General features: G+C 36.6%; 1 protein-coding gene across 1 annotated transcript in view; it reads right to left on the bottom strand.

Annotated features, from left to right (window-relative positions):
* wdr74 (WD repeat domain 74) overlaps positions 1–18,771 on the bottom strand; it is a 36,360-nt gene that overhangs the window by 11,958 nt on the left and 5,631 nt on the right. The window contains exons 3-5 of the mRNA XM_028804432.2: positions 17,574–17,695; positions 14,748–14,811; positions 11,956–12,099 (exon numbers count right to left, since the gene is read on the bottom strand). Coding sequence (XP_028660265.2) covers positions 11,956–12,099; positions 14,748–14,811; positions 17,574–17,695 — 330 coding nt within the window. The remainder of the gene's footprint in view (positions 1–11,955; positions 12,100–14,747; positions 14,812–17,573; positions 17,696–18,771) is intronic.

Raw genomic sequence — 18,771 nt, 5'->3', positions numbered from 1 at the left:
GGACGTTAACCATTCCACTATCCAGAAGGTCTTGGAGAAGATTCCAAACTATTGCCAACTAGTCAAGGACAGACCACGCCAGCAAGATCAGACCAAGAGCAGAATGCAAGATGCAGAAAGAAGTCCCTACAAACCCAAGAAGTTTATCATAGGACATACACGTAGCCCTTGCCACTGTTGATGTTAAAGTGCAGGAGTCTACCATTAGCAAAAGGCTGTACAAGTCTACATGGAAGGAGTATCAAGAGGAAACCTTTGCTATTCAGAAAAATGATCAGGGCCCGACTAAAGATTACCCACGAACACCTAGCCAAATACCAAGGCTTCCAGAACAATGTACTCTTACAGACAAGGGAAAGATGCAGTTATCTGGCCACAGTACCAGAAGACATGCTTGGTGAAAACAAAGACAGCACTTGAACAGAAGAACCCAATACCAAACATAAAGCATGATGTTGGAAATGGTATGGTTTGGGGCTTCTGGAGGATAATATGAATACATCTCCTAAACCTTGCAGGGAGTGAGAGTGATTTTACTTGTCCAACACAGGAACAGCAAATTAATGCAGGTAATACACCACTTTCAGACGTCAGGGTTCATAAACTTCGAAACACTTGCTTGATAAAGTCTGGCACGTCCGGTTATATTACAACAATGTTTGAAACCAAGTTGAAGAGTTTCTGTAGTGTTCTTTTTTGTTCTACATTGAGACAAAAACAATTATATATGAGTTTTCACAACCTCCCAGTCGATAAAGGCTAAAAGAAGAAATGGGCTCACGCAATAAGACATAAAGAAGGTTCAGTGTTTTGTGTTAATCAAAGCAGCTATTTTGTATGTTGTCTGCATTTTACAGAAAAGGACTACTTTCCATTTGTACACTGTAAGCATCTCAAAATTGGAGCTGTCCCATCCCGCTTTAAGTGGAACAGTTGGGAAGATGGCAAACAAGTACGGCTCTCTGTATACGATTGTGCAGAGAGCCATTTGGGGGATTATTTTCAGGATGTCATTTCTGATGTACCACTTGGAACACAAAAGATGAACTCAGAAAAAGTATTGACACTGATATGTGTCCTCCTTCATCAGGAATACTTATGCATTTTAATATAATTATTTTAATGTAATCTTTATTAAAACTCCACTGTACCGCTTATGTGACTAACAAAGAATCAGCAATCAAGTGCAAATGTAAATCTAATACTGACATTTGTGATAGTGCGGGATTAGCTCCATGCTCCTTTAAGCACCTTTAACAGTCATAACCGAGATGAGCTGGACAAATGAGGACACATACATACAGCCAAAGCGTAAGTGAAAAGCGTTCAAGTGCTTTTATTAAAACAATTGAAAAGTGCAGGGAATTAAATAATATAATGTTTTCAATAAATAAATAATCCATAAAAGCTAGTGAGAGCGTGTAGTGGTTAAAATCATGTCAATAAATATTCCAATAAAACAAATCTAGAGACAGACCTTTTTCTTCTCAAACACGAGGCCCAATGCCTTCTAAAGTCTGTTGACAGGTGTAGTCGACCTTTATATCCAGGCTCAGGTCCCCATTGTTGGGCCCTTGGCAACCATGGGGCAGCTCGCTGGGTCACACTCGTTTCCTGTTGCCAGTCCCTCAGCATCCGCAGAAGACACTGCATATTGGGCCAATCCTACTCACCAATCATCCCTCAATAGAAGTGCCCTTTCTTCAGCTCCAGGCTGCTCACCCTGAGGCTCTGCTCCAGACCACATACCTGTGATCTCTCTAGAATGGGCTCACTTGATCCCAGCCTCTTGTTCCAACTTCCTTTATTGACATCCATTCTCTTCTTTGTATCTTTATCGTTTATGTTCTTTCCTGTTCTGTTTCCATCTGTTCCATCTTTTTTTGTCATGTGCAGGCTCCTTTTATCCTACCCTGATTGGGTGTGGTGTGATAAGCCAGAACGTCCGAGGTGTGAATGAGGCACCTGCCTGACGTTTGTTTCTGCATGTGTATGTTTGATCAGCCAGGTATCCCAACCAACCACACAGTGAAGTGAATTCGCCCACACCCATGCCCAACGGGCAATCACACATATTTGGATCCAAATAATTACAGAAGCAATTATGAGAAAAAAAAATAATCACATGGAGTTTTGGATACCGAATTCATCTTGATATTGCAGAAAAAGAAGCCCTCCTTTCAATGTTCTTAAACCTAAGGCTACAAAACAGTTATTTACAGATCTTACAATATTCTTCCATGTAGACACCAAAGTAGTACATGTCCTGCTGCTGCTCTTTCATTTAAGACATCATGGCATCATCCCTCCAGTGATGTCTCCCTTTGTGTCTGTAATAAAGTCACACCAGCTCAGTCTGGTTATGGCCAGCTGACCTTGCACCTGCCAGAAGTACTTGTACGTTTCTTAAAGTGTAGCCTGACCTTTGATGAGCATTATGTGTTCTGCTTCAGAAACACACTTAACATGTATATATTTTATTTCCACAGGCCCAAAGCATGGGTTTTCAGAAGTATCAGACATTTTTGCATTGAGACTGACACCAGATGAGGTGCATCTGGATGAATTACAAATCCACAAGGTAAAATGTTAACATGACAGAATTCAAAATACTGCTCCAAGAATGCGGATTCAAGTTCAAGACCTCTTTTCATTGCTTCTGTCTGTCATGTTCCCTTGATTATTCTTCTTGCCAATGTCTGGCCATATGACTCCCCTCAAACATGGCACACTTCTCGAAATCTACTTGCTGTTACTCTTAGTCTACAAATTTCTGACCAGTCAGTGCAATGAGTCTGTTGTTTTATTCTCACTTCTATCAAAAGCTGACACCTCAGGACATACTGTTAAACTCTCCAACAATAGCAGCTGATGGAAGTTGTGAACAATTAGATGTCAAGTTTCATTCAGAGCACAGGGAGTTTCAGAAACTCTGGAGCACTTACGTGTTGTGTGTACCTTCTGGTTGTAACAGGTGGGTGCTAGTATGACAGTATTGAGCCTTGAGGCACTGATCCTTGAATCAGCTAGACACATTTCTGATAGTCCATGCAAAACAGTGCAGATTATGGGGTGTAGAGTAATGTCTCTTAACGATTCAGCAACAGAGATCACTGCCAAGTCAGGGAGGGGTCCTGAAATAAGCAAATTATAGTAACCTCCAGCCAGAATAATACATGAGAATTTATAAAAAGCTTCAAACTTAAAATACAAAAAGGATATTTTAATATGAAATGCATATTATGCAATGAACAAAATATAAAGCACCACCAAAATTAACCAAGACAAATGACAATGTTGTTATTACTACACTTGTATGCTTTGTACAGTGTCAATTTACAGATACTCTTTCCAGGCATAGTAGTTTCCTAACTACCAAATGGTCTAGAGGCTCTGGCTGAATACTCTATTATACAAATTGCATTAAACAAATTAGACAATGTAAAACAAACAGTTAAATTAACTGAACATGCTATATAAATATTATATATAAATATTATAAACTGCTCAAAAAAATTAAAGGAGCACTTTGAAAACACATCAGATCTTAATGGGAAAAAAATATAATGCTGGATATCTATACTGATACGGACTGGGTAATGAGTTAGGAATGAAAGGAGGCCACATCGTTTGATGGAAATGAAAATTATCAACCTACACAGGGCTGAATTCAAAGACACCCCGAAAATCAAAGTGAAAAAATGATGCGGCCGGCTAGTCCATTTTGACAAAATTTCATTGCAGCAAATAAAAATCGTACTTAGTAGTTTGTATGGCCCCCACATGCTTGTATGCATGCCTGACAACATCGGGGCATGCTGCTAATGAGAAGAAGGATGGTGTCCAGTGGGATCTCCTCCCAGATCTGTACCAGGGCATTACAGAGGCCCTGGACAGTCTGAGGTGCAACCTGGTGCCATCGGATGGACCAAAACATAATATCTAAGAGGTGTTCTATTGGATTTAGTTCAGGCGAGTGTGGGGGCCAGTCAATGGTATCAATTCCTTCATCCTCTAGGAACTGCCTGCATACTCTTGCCACATGAGGCCGGGCATGGTCATGCACCAGGAGGAACCCAGGACCCACTGCACCAGCATAGGGTCTGACAATGGGTCCAAGTATTTCAACCCGATACCTATTGGCAGTCAAGGTGCCGTTGTCTAGCCTGTAGAGGTCTGTGCGTCCCTCCATGGATATGCCTCCCAAGACTTACCCACCACCAAACCGGTCATGCTGAACAATGTTACAGGCAGCATAACATTCTCCATGGCTTCTCCAGACCTTTTCATGTCTGTCACATGTGCTCTGGGTGAACCTGCTCTCATCTGTGGAAAGCACAGGGCACCAATGGTGGACCTGCCAATTCTGGTATTCTATGGTAAATGCCAATCGAGCTCCATAGTACCGGGCAGTGAGCACAAGGTCCACTAGAGGACGCTGGGCCCTCGGGCCAATCTATCAATCGGGCCAGGTAGCGCTGCTGCCTCGCAGTTGGAGACCTGGGTTCGCTTCCCGGGTCCTCCCTGCGTGGGTTTCCTCCCATAGTCCAAAGACATGCAGGTTAGGTGCATTGGTGATTCTAAATTGTCCCGTGTGTGTGTGCCCTGCGGTGGGCTGGCGCCCTGCCCGTGATTTGTTTCCTGCCTTGTGCCCTGTGTTAGCTGGGATTGGCTCCAGCAGACCCCTGTGACCCTGTAGCTAGGATATAGCAGGTTGGATAATGGATGGATGGATGGATCTGCTACTTAACTGAACAGATCAATATCCCAGAAGTTTCACTGACCCGATGCTATACTCTGATTAAATATAACAAATAAATGCAAATTACCCAAGTCCTTGGCCAAAGCCAGGTTTGCTGAGAGCTTGTACATGGGACTGGTAATGAGGCTGTCTGAACTTTAATCATACTAAAATGTGCACACGGAAAAAACAAGGTGACCAGGTGGTTGAAAAGTGCTTTCCTTGCAGCACATGAGCACAATGTGCTGTTTAACTGTTCAGGCTCATCAATCTGTAAAGTGGCTTACAGGTGGACAGAGAAGTATGTGACACTACAAGGCATGGAATGAAATGTTTGCCATAATAAATAATTGATGATGAGGTTAATGAATAAACATGGGGATTCTGAACAAAGTTCTATGGAAAAACGAGAGCAATATGACACTAAGGCAATCAGCCACTACAGTACTGGCATTCCTCTAGCCATTATATTTGTTTTATTATCAAGCAAAATTAGACTACCTTTACTCTATACCAAGTTATCATACCCTTAAATATAAGTGACACCTACCATCACTAACAAGTAGAAGGCTAACTAATTTAAACACATTAAACACTATTCACTTTGTGTTTAAAAGTCTTGTAATGCCATAAACACAGAAACATTGGAGTGAAGTGGAGCTGCTTTGGCGGAGAAATAACCAGTAAAGAAACATTCAGTATAGGGACCTGCAACCACAGTGAGTAGAAATCCAAAAAACACAACATTGTAACAGAACAAACAAGCACAGAAGATATTTGTAACTGCAGTGAATAAGTGTCCACAGACCACTGTATAACAGCACATGTAAGTTAAAGTTAGCAAACTGCTAGATGAAACCTGTAAGGGAATGTGGTTCCACACTTTTCTTCATTGATCTTTGACACCTGCATCTTACCATTACCTCCATATTTAACACGCTTGATACTAATCACGTACAAAGAACAAAAGAAAATGAAAATTGCTCCATTCATAAATTAGCAAGGCATGATGCTACCTAGCAAAATACCATTAGCAAGAGAGCACCTTCGCAGTTGAAAAGATAATTTTCATGAAAATATTTGTACGTTTTTTTGATGATGTGTTGTGCTCCACTAATTGTGTAACATATGCCATGGTGACTTTTGGAAGATTTTTGAAAGAACTGTTGAATGACGGTACCGATTGCTCCATTATGTTTGCCGACCACCATTCAACAGGAAGTTGATTATCTTAGCAAGAAACTGGAAGGAAGTCGTCACAGATACCCATGAAAATGGCCTATGGGGTGTAGGATCTCTGTTTCACCTTCTAGCCAGGGTGCCAGAAATATTAAGAGATCTGTAGAATTTATGAAAAAGATTCATAAATTGGTGACGGTCTACATTACCACTTTCACCTTTTCTATTGAGGTTCAAAATGTGGCCTGAAGACATAGTTTCACAAATAACCTAGACATGCTTGTTGAAATAAACCAAATAATACCATTTATTTATAACATAAGGTTAATAAAATATACAGGCATATATAAAAGGCAAGTAACTTATCTATTTTATGTCTTGGCTCAGATAGACCTTTCCTCTCTTATAGGTAAAGGCACACAACTTATAAATATATATATATTTTTTTTTTCAATTCATGATGTAAAATACAGTAAGTTCTCTGGCTGGTTATGAAGTTTCTAATGTCTGAAAGTAGTGCTGGGCGGTATACCGGTTCATACCGAAAACCGTTTTTTATTTTTTTTATGATATGGATTTTTCTTATACCGCAACACCGGTTTAAATTGCCTAAACGACGTTCGGAACGTGGCGCAGCGGGAAACTGTTCAAGTGGGGACCTTTTTCACTGCTACACCGCTAAACACAGATTTGTTGCACTAGGGCTCTTTTTCACTGCTACACCACCAAACAGTGGGCGGTAGCATTGGTATGCCGCGCGGTGAAAATGGACAGAGAGCCGAAAAAAAGGAGTCACGTCTGTCGCCTGGAGATGCTTTAGTTTTAAAAGGTCAGATGTGTAAATACTGTTTCTATACTATTGGATAATACTGCAAGCCAAGTTGTACTTGTTTTATTTGTTTTCAATAGAGTGTAATGTACCTGGGTACTGTGTAATATTGTGACGACATGTTGACTTTATTCTCGTAATTTGTCATTAAAGTAGAACATCGTAAACTAAACTTCATCGTAAAATGAATATTTAATTTACTAGATTTTCTCAAACCCCGTCATAAGTTATATAGCACATTAAATGCTTTGTGTTAAGTGTTCCTCAAGCTTCTTAAACTGACTTCCTCTGCACTAAGAGGAGGCACCGGCAGCGATCGCTGCACAGAATCCATTCACGTGATATTCATGCTCTCTGAACATTTAGAATGCCAAGATAAATACCTGATATAATTTTCATGGTGAATTAAATCATGTATTAATCATGTGGGGGCACGGCGGAGTGGAGGTTGCACTGCTGCCTCGCAGCAAGGGTGTCCCGGGTGTACCCTGCCTTGCTTAAACATGTATAACAAAGATATTTTTAAAGTTCTGAACACTCCGTGGGCTAAGTTTATAACTAGTTTTAATTTCACAAAGACATTTATCATGTGGTGATTGGTTATGTGGAGAAAGAAAAAGGAAGGATAGAAATTGGAGTTTTGGTACATCAGATAGAGACAGCAAGCGTGCAATAAAGAAAGCCTGCTCAGAATAACATCCATTGAATTCTGTGTTTGTCTCTCCGACCACCAGATCACAAACCCAACATTTAAACAATATTTAAGTTAAACCTGTGCGATACCCATTCATACATCCAGTTTTTCGGAGCCTCGTCACACCTGCCATAAAGTTCTCTACACTGAACGTACACCGGGGACCCCTTACTGCGAGGGAGCAGCACTACCGCCACACTACCATGCATGTTTAATACCTGCTTTAATGCATTTCATCATGAAAATGATATCAAGTATTTATCTTAGCATTCTAAATTTTCAGAGAGCAGGAATATCATACAGTGAATAGATTCTGTATGGTGATCACTGTCTTCTCTTAGTGCGGAGGAAGTCAGTTTAAGAAGCGTAGTGATTAACAACTGGGTCGGGGAACACAACACAAAGCATTTAATGTGCTACATTAACTTATGACAGGGTTTGAGAAAATCTAGTAAATTAAACAATGATTTTAGGATGAAGTTTAGTTTACGACATTCTACTTTAATTATAAAGTAAACTATGAGAGAGTGGAAATGTCGACTTTAATCTCGACATAAACGGAAAGAATAAAGTGGAAATGTCGACTTTATTCACGACGTATAGTTTTTTTTTTCTTCCCTGTGTCCGTATTTTTTTTTCTTCACCGTGGCCCTAATACGATTCCGTAGGGCTATACCACAAATACAATTATAAATGCAAGTTGCAGTTGTATTATTTATGTATATAGCTTAGCTTGAAGCAAGGTCCATATTAATGCAGTTTGCCTAAATGATAGTTCAGTTGGTAAAGATGTCATCACCAAGATTGCACTTGTTTTATTTTATTTTAATTTGGTGAATACTGTGTAATGCACCTGGGCTTTTGAAGCCTTGAAGTAATAGTGCAACTATCAGTAATAATACAATTATTTATTTTATTGTTATTATTTATTAGTTTAAATATTATGCAGTTTAATTAGTCACTTTAACGTGTCAGTGGACAGAGATTGTTAACATTAACAGAAAGTGTAGTTGTTTTACAAAAAATATTTATTTATTCCTTTTCTAAGACATGTTCAGTTCAACTTTTGACAAGCACTTCTGGATACCTCTTTGGATGGTTGAAAATATGTTGTCAAAATTATAATTTAAGTTTTTGCAAAATTTGTTAAATAAAAAGGTTCTATATTTTGACTGCATCTGTCATGCAATGTGATTTCCTTCTCTTCATTAGTGCCACCCCCTTGAAAAGTATCACTTTATGGGGCAATGCAAACCTGTATTAATACTTGTGTGCACATTAAAATGTTTTTTTTGTACAATGTACAATGCTCTTGACAGTGGAACAGGTTATTCATAGCCAGTAATTGCAGTGGAAAATGTGTTTAACATCCACTCATGCATGGGAAAAAAATACCATCAAATACCGTGAAACCGGGATAATTTAGAAAAATACCGTGATATAGAATTTTGGTCATACCGCCCACCCCTATCTGAAAGTTACTTTTATTTGCTCAGCTTATCACCACCCTCAATCTACCCCCCCCCCCCCCCAAATCTCCCCCTCCCTCTTTGTGTGTAAGACAGAGAAAGAGAATGCACAAGCAAACATGTGTGCCTGCAAAATGTTGCTGCACTTCCTTACTGGGATTGGGAATAAACTTAACACATTGACAGCACTTATATTTCAAAAGTTTTAACCTTTTAGTTACATTTATACCAATACCTTAATACATTAGCTGGCTTTGTTCTATCTAGTAAATTACAATTAATAGTTCTCGTGATCAAAATAATTTGCACTAACAGTTTGAGGTGAGAAATGCTTTGTTCCCTTCCTGATTGTCTTTTCCCAGACACATGGAAGGGTTTTCAGAGCTGTTTATTTTCACAAAAAAAATTTGTTACAAAAAAAAAAAATTCATGGGGTGTACTTACTTTTTCACATAAATATAAATATAAATAATATCCTTCTATTGTAATGTGTATTTATTATTTAGTAAAATTAATTCTAACCAATACACACTGTGTTTATTATCAATCACTATTTTTCCAACCATATATCCTATAAATGTGAATTTCCCATTGGGATTAATAAAGTATCTATCTATCTATCTATCTATCTACTCTACTGAATGTTAAGATCATGGCGAAACCTTTAGCTAAAAACACAGAAATTGCTCTCTTTGATAAAACAACAAGATCAAACTGTTCATCTTTAACAGTTAGAAAGCAGATGTCTACCTTTCTTTGATGTAGTATATGCACCAACATGTTTTGAGCTTCCAGAGTTCTTATCTCTAGATACAGAAAAATGTGTTGACAGAATGGAATGTACTATACAAATAAGGTTTTACGTATTCTACCCTAGATACTATTTGGGTAAAAATGTTAATCCTGACTATTTCACATTAGAACATGGAAAAAGATAGGATTTTTCCATTATCACCAATGCTTTTTGTAACTGCAATTGAACATCTATCTATCCATCTTCAGAAATGTTTAAGGGTAAAACAGTTAAGTGAAGAAACTGAACGAAAAGCAACACACTATGCCGTTGATGTGGTACTTTTTTTTAAATTAAATACAATGTATATTTTTTATATGATTTAAGTGTAAAATTAATTTAAAAACATGTAAACTTCCCAGTCAACTATCTTGCACGTTAAAGTGAATTAGATCACTTTTCATTGATTTCCTCAAAATACAGTAGTTCAGAGATCTATACATTACAGTAACAAGGAAATCTGGAGATCTAGTTATAGTTAATTTTTGCAGTATAATGGAAACCATCAAAACAGCACTCTGATTGGCAGCAATGTCTTCAGCAGTTTTATTTAGGAGGATCGTGTCAACTTATCTTGCGCTAAAGTAAGAAACGTAACTCACTCCCTATAACTCAAAAGGAATGTTATGTGGAAACTACAAGGGATTGTGCAAAGCCTTTTCAGAATTTGTTAAGAATTCATTAACACTGTTCTTTTCATATCCTAAGACACATTTTATTCACACAGCTCACTAAACTGATGTGTGTGAAGTTTTATGTACCGATTGTGATTTAATGCATCTTAATGATGTACTGTTTGCATTTTTTTATTTAATTTAATTTTACCTATTGCAATTTGATCTTTAATCTCAAACTGAAATAAAAAGAAAATCCTAAATCCTAATGGGTCACTATTAGGCAACATCCAAAGTTATCAGTGCCTTGATGAAGAAAACTTGCATACAATCGTAAAACTGTCACATTTTTGTTTTAGAAAGAGACTAGTTTACAACTGTAACAAATGCTAAAAATGTTAAACCAATTTTCCTCTATTGTACTGTTCTATTAGACTGCTGCCAGTCACAGGTTGCAGATCTATGATACACAGGACACAAGTGCGGTAAGAGAGCAATCACCCATACTCATCTTGTAAGATGTTCATGCATCAGAAAAATACTAGCAATGCCTTTGCAGAAAGATGTCCTACTGATCATTACTGTGGAACAGCAGAGACAGGAAGATCATGAAGCTCGCTTGTAAATATATTAAAGTACTGGGGAACACTGTATTATTCTATAAATTCATTCTGCACAAAGTTCAGGAGTCATTCAAAATAATGAGGAAAGAGCATAAATGAATCATAAATATACTCTTGGCCATACTCCTTATAATAAAAGCAAAATGTTCTGCATGCAGCAAGATCAATTAAGTACCCAAGTGACCTGTGCTTTGTTATGTTTGAGACTTGTGAAATTTGCAGAGGACACCAAAATTGTAGAGATAGCAAATACTGACAGCAGTGAAGACAATTCAAAAAGAATTGTGCAATCTTCATAACAGGCAAAAAAGCTGAGCATGCAATAGTAAAGTTCTAAATTCTTCATGTGTAATCATTACATATTAACACAAAATAAATATAAATTACCCAAGCAATGAGTAGAATCAATTAAAAGGGTAAATAAAAAGTTGTATATTTAAAACTATTAAATACATGTCAACAAAAGCTAATGTACCACTGAGACTGTATCTTTAGAACTTATGGCGTTCTAGTTATCACACTGCAAAGTTGAGATAATCGCCTTGAAAGCTAGGCAGACACACAAAACCAAGAACATCCCTTGAGCAAAGGCAATGCTCTTTTCTGATGGGTTAAATGAAATAAACCTTTTAATTCTCGAGCGAGCAACTGAACCTTGAAATAAACTCATAAGTCAAAGTTCACTCCTGGCAGCTTTTTTAAAAACTGGATGAGATTTTAGAACAACATGCTGTAGGAATTGACTAAAAAAAACTCAATTTTATGTTTTTATGTTCTCGTCTTTATAGATGCTCATTAAAATTGTTTTTTAACAAAGCAGAATGGATTTATTTACAAGACCTTCCAAATATCATTTGAACTGCTGACTTTTCTAAAGCTCACAAATGAGCAAATTTTATTTTAAAATATTAAAATTATATTGAGCTTCTCCGCACAAAAATAAGTCACTTACCAACGAGATGGACTTTCTCTTTGCAACAAAGCAATACATTAATATTCACATGGAAACTTACATTTTTGGCTTTAAAAACTGGTTCCTCAGGTCTTTGCAGATCCCAGATTTTTAAGTCATTTTCCTTGCCTCCGATAGCAACCTTATGGCCCTCTGAAGTGCTCTGTCTCATTTTATACACATCACGTCCCACATTTACTTCAACCTAAAGTAAATACATATGCCATTATTAATCTATCTCACCTCCTTCCAAATGGTTCACATATCACTGTGTTCAGGAACAGACAGTTTCAAATAAAAGAGCAAAAGTATACATGAATGCTATTCTAGATATTCATGTTTGAAAATTTCCATGGCAATTAAAATATCTGCAAAGCCTATGTTCCTGCACAAGTCAGTATTAAGGAGGCACTCAAAGTGCGACATAAAGAATGACAAACTATAGCCACTTGGATTCTACAAGCACTGCAACACCATACTGCGAAGAGTATACCTGCACTCTTCACATTCAAAATTTGTGTGTTTGTCAGTAATTACGGTTAGGGAATCATGGCAAAAAAGTCAGACACTATAGTGGCAGTGAGAGTGTGTGGGATGGTTTGGACAGTTTTTCATAATTGAACCAACTGTGAATTGTACTCTGTACCAGAAAATCCTTAGGGTGAAAGTCTGACCATTCAAAATGTACCTAAAATTTAACTGGGTCATGCAGCAAAATAATGATCCAAAACACAAAATACGCTCACACCAGAACCCCATGAAGGGTTGAGGAAGGGAAGCAGATCTGCAAGGAACAGTAGGCTAATTTTTTTCTCTAGCAATGTCAAAAGATTGACATTGAATTATATGAAATGTTTCATTGCCTTCCATGCAGCTAAAGGTGGCGTAGCCAGTTACGAAGTATAAGAGGTAATTACTTTTTCCACACAGTACTAGTTGGTATTGGATAACTTTTTAAATTAACAAATTGCATAAATAATAAAAAGTACATTCCTTTTATATGTAACTTCATCTGGATTGAAAACTTGAGGAAAATTATAATGAAAAATTTACAACAGTGAGAATCTGGAAGGGGCAAGTACCTTTTCACAGAAAGGTGTTTGACTGCTAATGTATTTATTTATTTATTTTTTAAGTAATTTTGGGTGGTGTGGACCTCCACACAATTGGTAATGAGCAAAATAAAAGGAAATGCATGGATAAAATTAAAATTGGACAAATAGGAGTTACAAGTTGGCATGAAAGCATATGTTTCATCTTTTAAAAAGGCAGAATACCAACACAGTCCAAAATCTAGATGCTGTGAGATGGAAACCCCTTCTACTAAACCTTATGAATATGATTAAGAAAAACAAAAAGGTTGAAAGTTTTCATTGATAGCACAATAGTGTTATAAGTTTTGTTAAGAATAAGAAATGTGACAAGATATACATTATTGTGTAAAACCTAAACACTCTGCTCATTTTAAGACATCCGAGACTATACTATGTAGATGTTAAATATTCTATTATGTGGTATAATTTAAGTAAATAATGTAGACTTCAAAATAGTTTAAATCTACTTTAAGCAGGTTTACTTTGCAACTGAGTTATAAATCACGTTGACATATATACAGATTATGCAATACAAAAATATGGAAGAGGTGGCATTGCTTCACTTTGTAAAATTAACAGTTTTGAAACAGGAACACAACAGTAAAAATAAAAGGGCAAAAAACTGATCCTGCTATACTTATATGCTTGCAGTAAACCAAGGTATAATACACATTTACAATAGGCTAGAAAGATTAAACCACAGGCTGAATTCCTCTCAAAAATATCCTTTCACTTAATTTCTCTTACCACCATACATACCCCCACCCCCAGTAAAACCTTTATTATTCATCACTCAACTAACCGTCAGTTATATTAAATAAATATGCCATCACCATGTCTCATGTATCATTTTGAACTCACAGTGTCAGTTACATACATTCAGTATTAATAGCGTTTTGTAGTTTTTCTCTTTTCTTATAATAAATCTACTTTACATTGTTATGGCCAATAAACTTACAAGTGTGGAGTAGGAACTGTCACAAAAAATTTGAATTTAATAATGTCAAGCATTGCTTCAATTTACAGAGTAGAAAGAATAACAGTTGAATGATACAAATCATAATGCCCAAAAAATTGAAAAACATGTTGAAAATGGAAACAACTGATGGCAAAGTTCTTCTGTATTGTAATTTTCTTTTTAAATTCCGTTATATTATGTTTTGTAAATATATTGTGATGTGCTGGCAGTTTATGATGTGCTGTGTGAGAGCAGAAAGGGTGGAATGAATGCTGTAAGTGATGGGACTGTGTTCTGTAAGAGGCAGACAGGCCTCTTACTGGAGATGAGTGACAGGAGAAGTTAGGAGAAAAAGGAAGGTGTGGTGGAAAGAAGGAAGTTTTGAGTAGGAGACAATAAGCAGGAATGTTTGCAGTATACAGAAACACAGAACACGAGTGACAGGAGATAAACTGTTAGTGAAAGCTTAGTTTTATTGTTTTGGAGGTGTGCTCTGTAACCCAGATGACAGAGTATAAGACAGGGCACCGTTTATTACAGAATGAAGACTCCAGGTAAAATGTAAAAAACTCTAGTACCTCAGGGTTGAGTTTGCTTATTTCACTGGTTGTTACAATATTGCATAAATTATTAGTTTTAATAGTTTATTTTGTAAATAAAATACAACTATTCACTAATCTACTGTATATCATTTTTGAAGTGGCTGTTCTGTTATCCAATTTTTTTCTTATCCATCATAGCTTCGGTCCCAACCCGACAGATAATAGAGGTTTTATTGTAAATAAAAAACAAACAACTTACTGTGTCTGGACATCCTTCTTTCCAAACCTTGAGAACTCCTGATTCCACGCAGGTAATGAGTGAACTAAAGTATGAACATCAACAAACCTCTATTTAGCAGAAAGTCACTATGAATCATCTTTTTTTTTTTTTTTTTTTAAACCAGAATATTTTGCTTATATACGCATTAATATATGCACATTTAATTCTGACATTAAAACTTTTTCCCTTTCAACAGTCATCAATAGGGCTGGGTATTGGTACTGATGTCCCGATTTGATATAAATTTTATCTCGACTGAATTAGCATGCACTTTTGTATGTGAAGTGGTGGCTTTTTTAAGAGATTATTTAACCATACATAGAGAACATTAATATAATGTGATAAATTTCAGTAACACTTTATTTGAAGGGTGTCTGCATAGTGAATTCAGAACATATGCATAAGTATAAAATGACATTTAAGAAGAAATACTTGACAGTAATGAACACGTAACATCAGGATTTGGAAGATGTAGAAAATATCATTGCTCTTTTAAAAAAGAAAAAAAAAAAAAGAAAACTTTCACATCACATCTCCACATCCCAGTTATTCAATAACCTATTCATGTGTTATGAATCTCCAAGTAATTACCCTTCAGCTATACCATTGGCCAATTTTATTCCCCTATTAGGCATTTAAAATAATCTTGAATTAGTCAAAATTAAAGATACAGTGGAAAGACTTGTGTTACACATTTTCAGTTGCATCAATTAGTTTTCGAAAAATGTGTCTTTACACTTCCACCTCATACAAAAAGGAAGAGTTTTAAAATGAGGCTCTAGAGCTGATGAATGGAACCTAAAGAAAAATAACTGGCTATCGTAACAGACAACACCACTAATATGATACGTGCGGCGCAGTTTATGGAGATATTCACATCTGCTAACTTTGGAATTGCAGGCTTCTCTGAAAATTCCAACAACAGCCAGAGTGCTTGGCTGGTTGAGGCACATTGCAAACTTTTTCCATCATAGCAGTACAGCTAGCCATTTGCTTAAAGAGAAGCAACATTTATTTCACTTGCCAACACACAAACTTGCAATGGATGGGGCCACACAATGAAACATTCATTGGAAATGCTAGAATGGTTTTTGGAACAACAGCCAGTTACCTAAACAGCTCTGCATACTGTATAGGTAGTGAGGTTGTGCCCACTGTGACTTGCATGCAGTGCGCTTGTCTGCAACTTGATAATTTTTAATGTAGTGACATGTGATTGTCACGTAGAAATCTGCTGCCCTGGATGTTCAGCTGTCACAAGTTAGGTCTACTGTCTCCGCTGACCTGAAAGATCTACTGAAGCTTAGCTTAGCTTAAGATCTTTATAAAGCCTAGGTACAACAACTTCACTCATTTGCTTTCTGGTTGGTATAATACACCAGTTCAAAAATCTGTATCATTTGTCAAAAGCCCTCATTTTCAACAACAGTATACAGTCTCAGATCTTTACAGATAAAAACTGCTATAGAGTGTGTTATTTTTTGGGCACAAGGCAAATTAAATGGAAGCTTGGAGCTACCCACCATCTCCAGTGTCGATTGTGTAGGCTCTTTCCTCTGGATGTTGACTGAGATTATGTTTATGGGTGACATCGGGGTAAATGATTTCCCAGATTTGTTGTTTTGCAACAGTAATTAACATCTGAGTTGCACAGCTTATATATGGCTTTGCTTTTATCCAGTTGTTCTTTACCAAGGCACCGTTTGAATCCGTAGCAAATTCACATATCTGATTTAAGTGTAGAAGGCACAGATTAGATATTAAATTGCTTTTTCTGTAGAAAGCCTTAGCAACACCTACTGGATCGGAAGCAAAAATCTACATATTGTAATTGAGCAGGATATAGATTCACAAGATCGATCTTGAGATTTTTAGAATTGATATTGAATCATTTAAAACGAAAAATAATGATTAATCGGGGAAAAAAAAAAACCTACATTTTTACCCAGGCCTAGTCAATATACCATACCAGAGGCATTTTTACTATATACCTATTATTCTATCTATAGAAAACATACCCGATTTATTTCAATATGAGTAGAAAGGTTAACTGCATATAAATGTACGCCATAAAAAGCCTGTACCCTGTCCAATCTAAAGACACTATTATCAGGCAAGCCTCATTTTTAATCTTGTGTACAATGAAGAAAATGTACTGCTTTAGTTTATAAACTAGAGCCTGTACAGATTAACCAACTTCTTGTTGGACAAAATCTTGAACCATACTGTTCAATACTAAATCTCATAGTTGCTACAATAAATTAATTTGTTGAAATGCTTCTGTCTAATCTGTACTTCTGAGCAAATCATGCAGATATTACTACTAAACTGGATTTCCCCTTGATACAGAACTAAAAACTTAATTATTCACCTATAAAACCCAGAATGTGAACATTCCAGAATACTAATTTACACAACTTTATGCTATAAGAACATTCAAAATACACAAAATCTGTTGCGGTCACTTCTTACACTATACAACTTTATAAAATCACATGTTCAACTTTGTGCATGCCCTTGTATCATATTGCTAAATTTGTCTATGTAGTTTGTTAAACAACTGCAATGTGTTTTGAAATGCCTATTCCAGAGGTACTGTCTTGACTTTTCCATGTTCTATTAAGGTAGACTGTGTTGCACTGTGCATATATATTGAATGCAAATAAAAATAGATTTAACATTTACTATATTGATCTTTTTTGATTGTACTCAATATGAAAGGAGTGTGCAAATGATATTCCCACTTTAGTATATTTAACATATTTGTAAATTATATTAGTGAATCTAAATAAACACATGGAATACCTGTTGTGTACTGCTAAACCTCTAAAAGGTCCTTCTCCCCCGGAACAGTCTCTAAACTCTGTAAACTTTCCCTTCTCCACGCTGAATGTCTTCACTGTCCCATTTACACAGCCAACCAGTACCTGAAAAGATATATGCAAGATTAAATATTTTTGCACACTTGATTGTTCATTAAGTTAACTCCTCCAAAGAATAGCACATTGATGCCTGATATTTGGTGGAAAAATACCATAAATCTTTAATAAAAATAAAATACTCCACTGCATTTGTTGATTTCTTATCTTTGTAAGTCTACATGTAATTGCTGTTATGTGATACAGACAATCTACAATTACACAGAGGGAGGTCCAAAATTGCCTTACCTGCAATGTCAACAAGAAGATTCAGGAGTTTATTCGTCACACACACAGTTATAGAGGTACAACATGCAGTGAAATGAAAAGCTGGTCTACTCCAAGATTGTGCAAAACAAAAACAAAACACACAATAGAACTAATAATAAAGCTAAAGAAAAAGATAATATTAACTAAATTAAATAAAATCAAGAAAGTAAATGAGGTTAAACAAGATTAAAATTAAGTTAAAATCTGAAACAGTTAAAAGTATAAAGTGACAGTACAGTACGTTACAGCGAGTGGGCCATGAGTTTTAGGTTTGAATGTTTGTTGGCATGTCAAAGTTTAGGATCCTGATAGCCCGAGGGTAAAAGCTTCTTTTGAGTCTTTCAGTTTTTACAGCCACTTGCCTGAGTTAAGCAGGCTGAACAGTCTGTTGCTGGGGTGGGTAGAGTCCATAATTATTTTAAATGCCTTGGTTCTGCAGAGCTTGGTGTAGATATCCTACATAGAAGGTTGTGCTGACCTAAAGATGCGCTTTGCTGAATGCACCACTATCTGCAGGGCTTTGTAATATTGGACTGAGCAATTCTGAAACCATGATGTGCAGCTCTGTGTTAGGATGCTGTCTATGACACCGGTGTAAAAAGTTTTCAAAATAGGTGGGGAGCCCTTGAATTTCCTCAGCTACCTCAGGTGATAAAGGCACTGTCTTACCTTCCTGACCAGAGTTTGTGAAAAGATACCCAAATGTGATGTATATATTTCTGGCCATGTTGCCCGTTGTAAGCAACAAGATCAACTTCAAGTGGATTGTTCATGCGCTGTACTGTATTATCAGAGTGTAGCATGCTTAATATTAA

The sequence above is a fragment of the Erpetoichthys calabaricus genome, chromosome 1, assembly GCF_900747795.2.
Source record: "Erpetoichthys calabaricus chromosome 1, fErpCal1.3, whole genome shotgun sequence".
NCBI lineage: Eukaryota > Metazoa > Chordata > Cladistia > Polypteriformes > Polypteridae > Erpetoichthys > Erpetoichthys calabaricus.
This window is presented reverse-complemented; position numbering and strand designations above follow the sequence as displayed.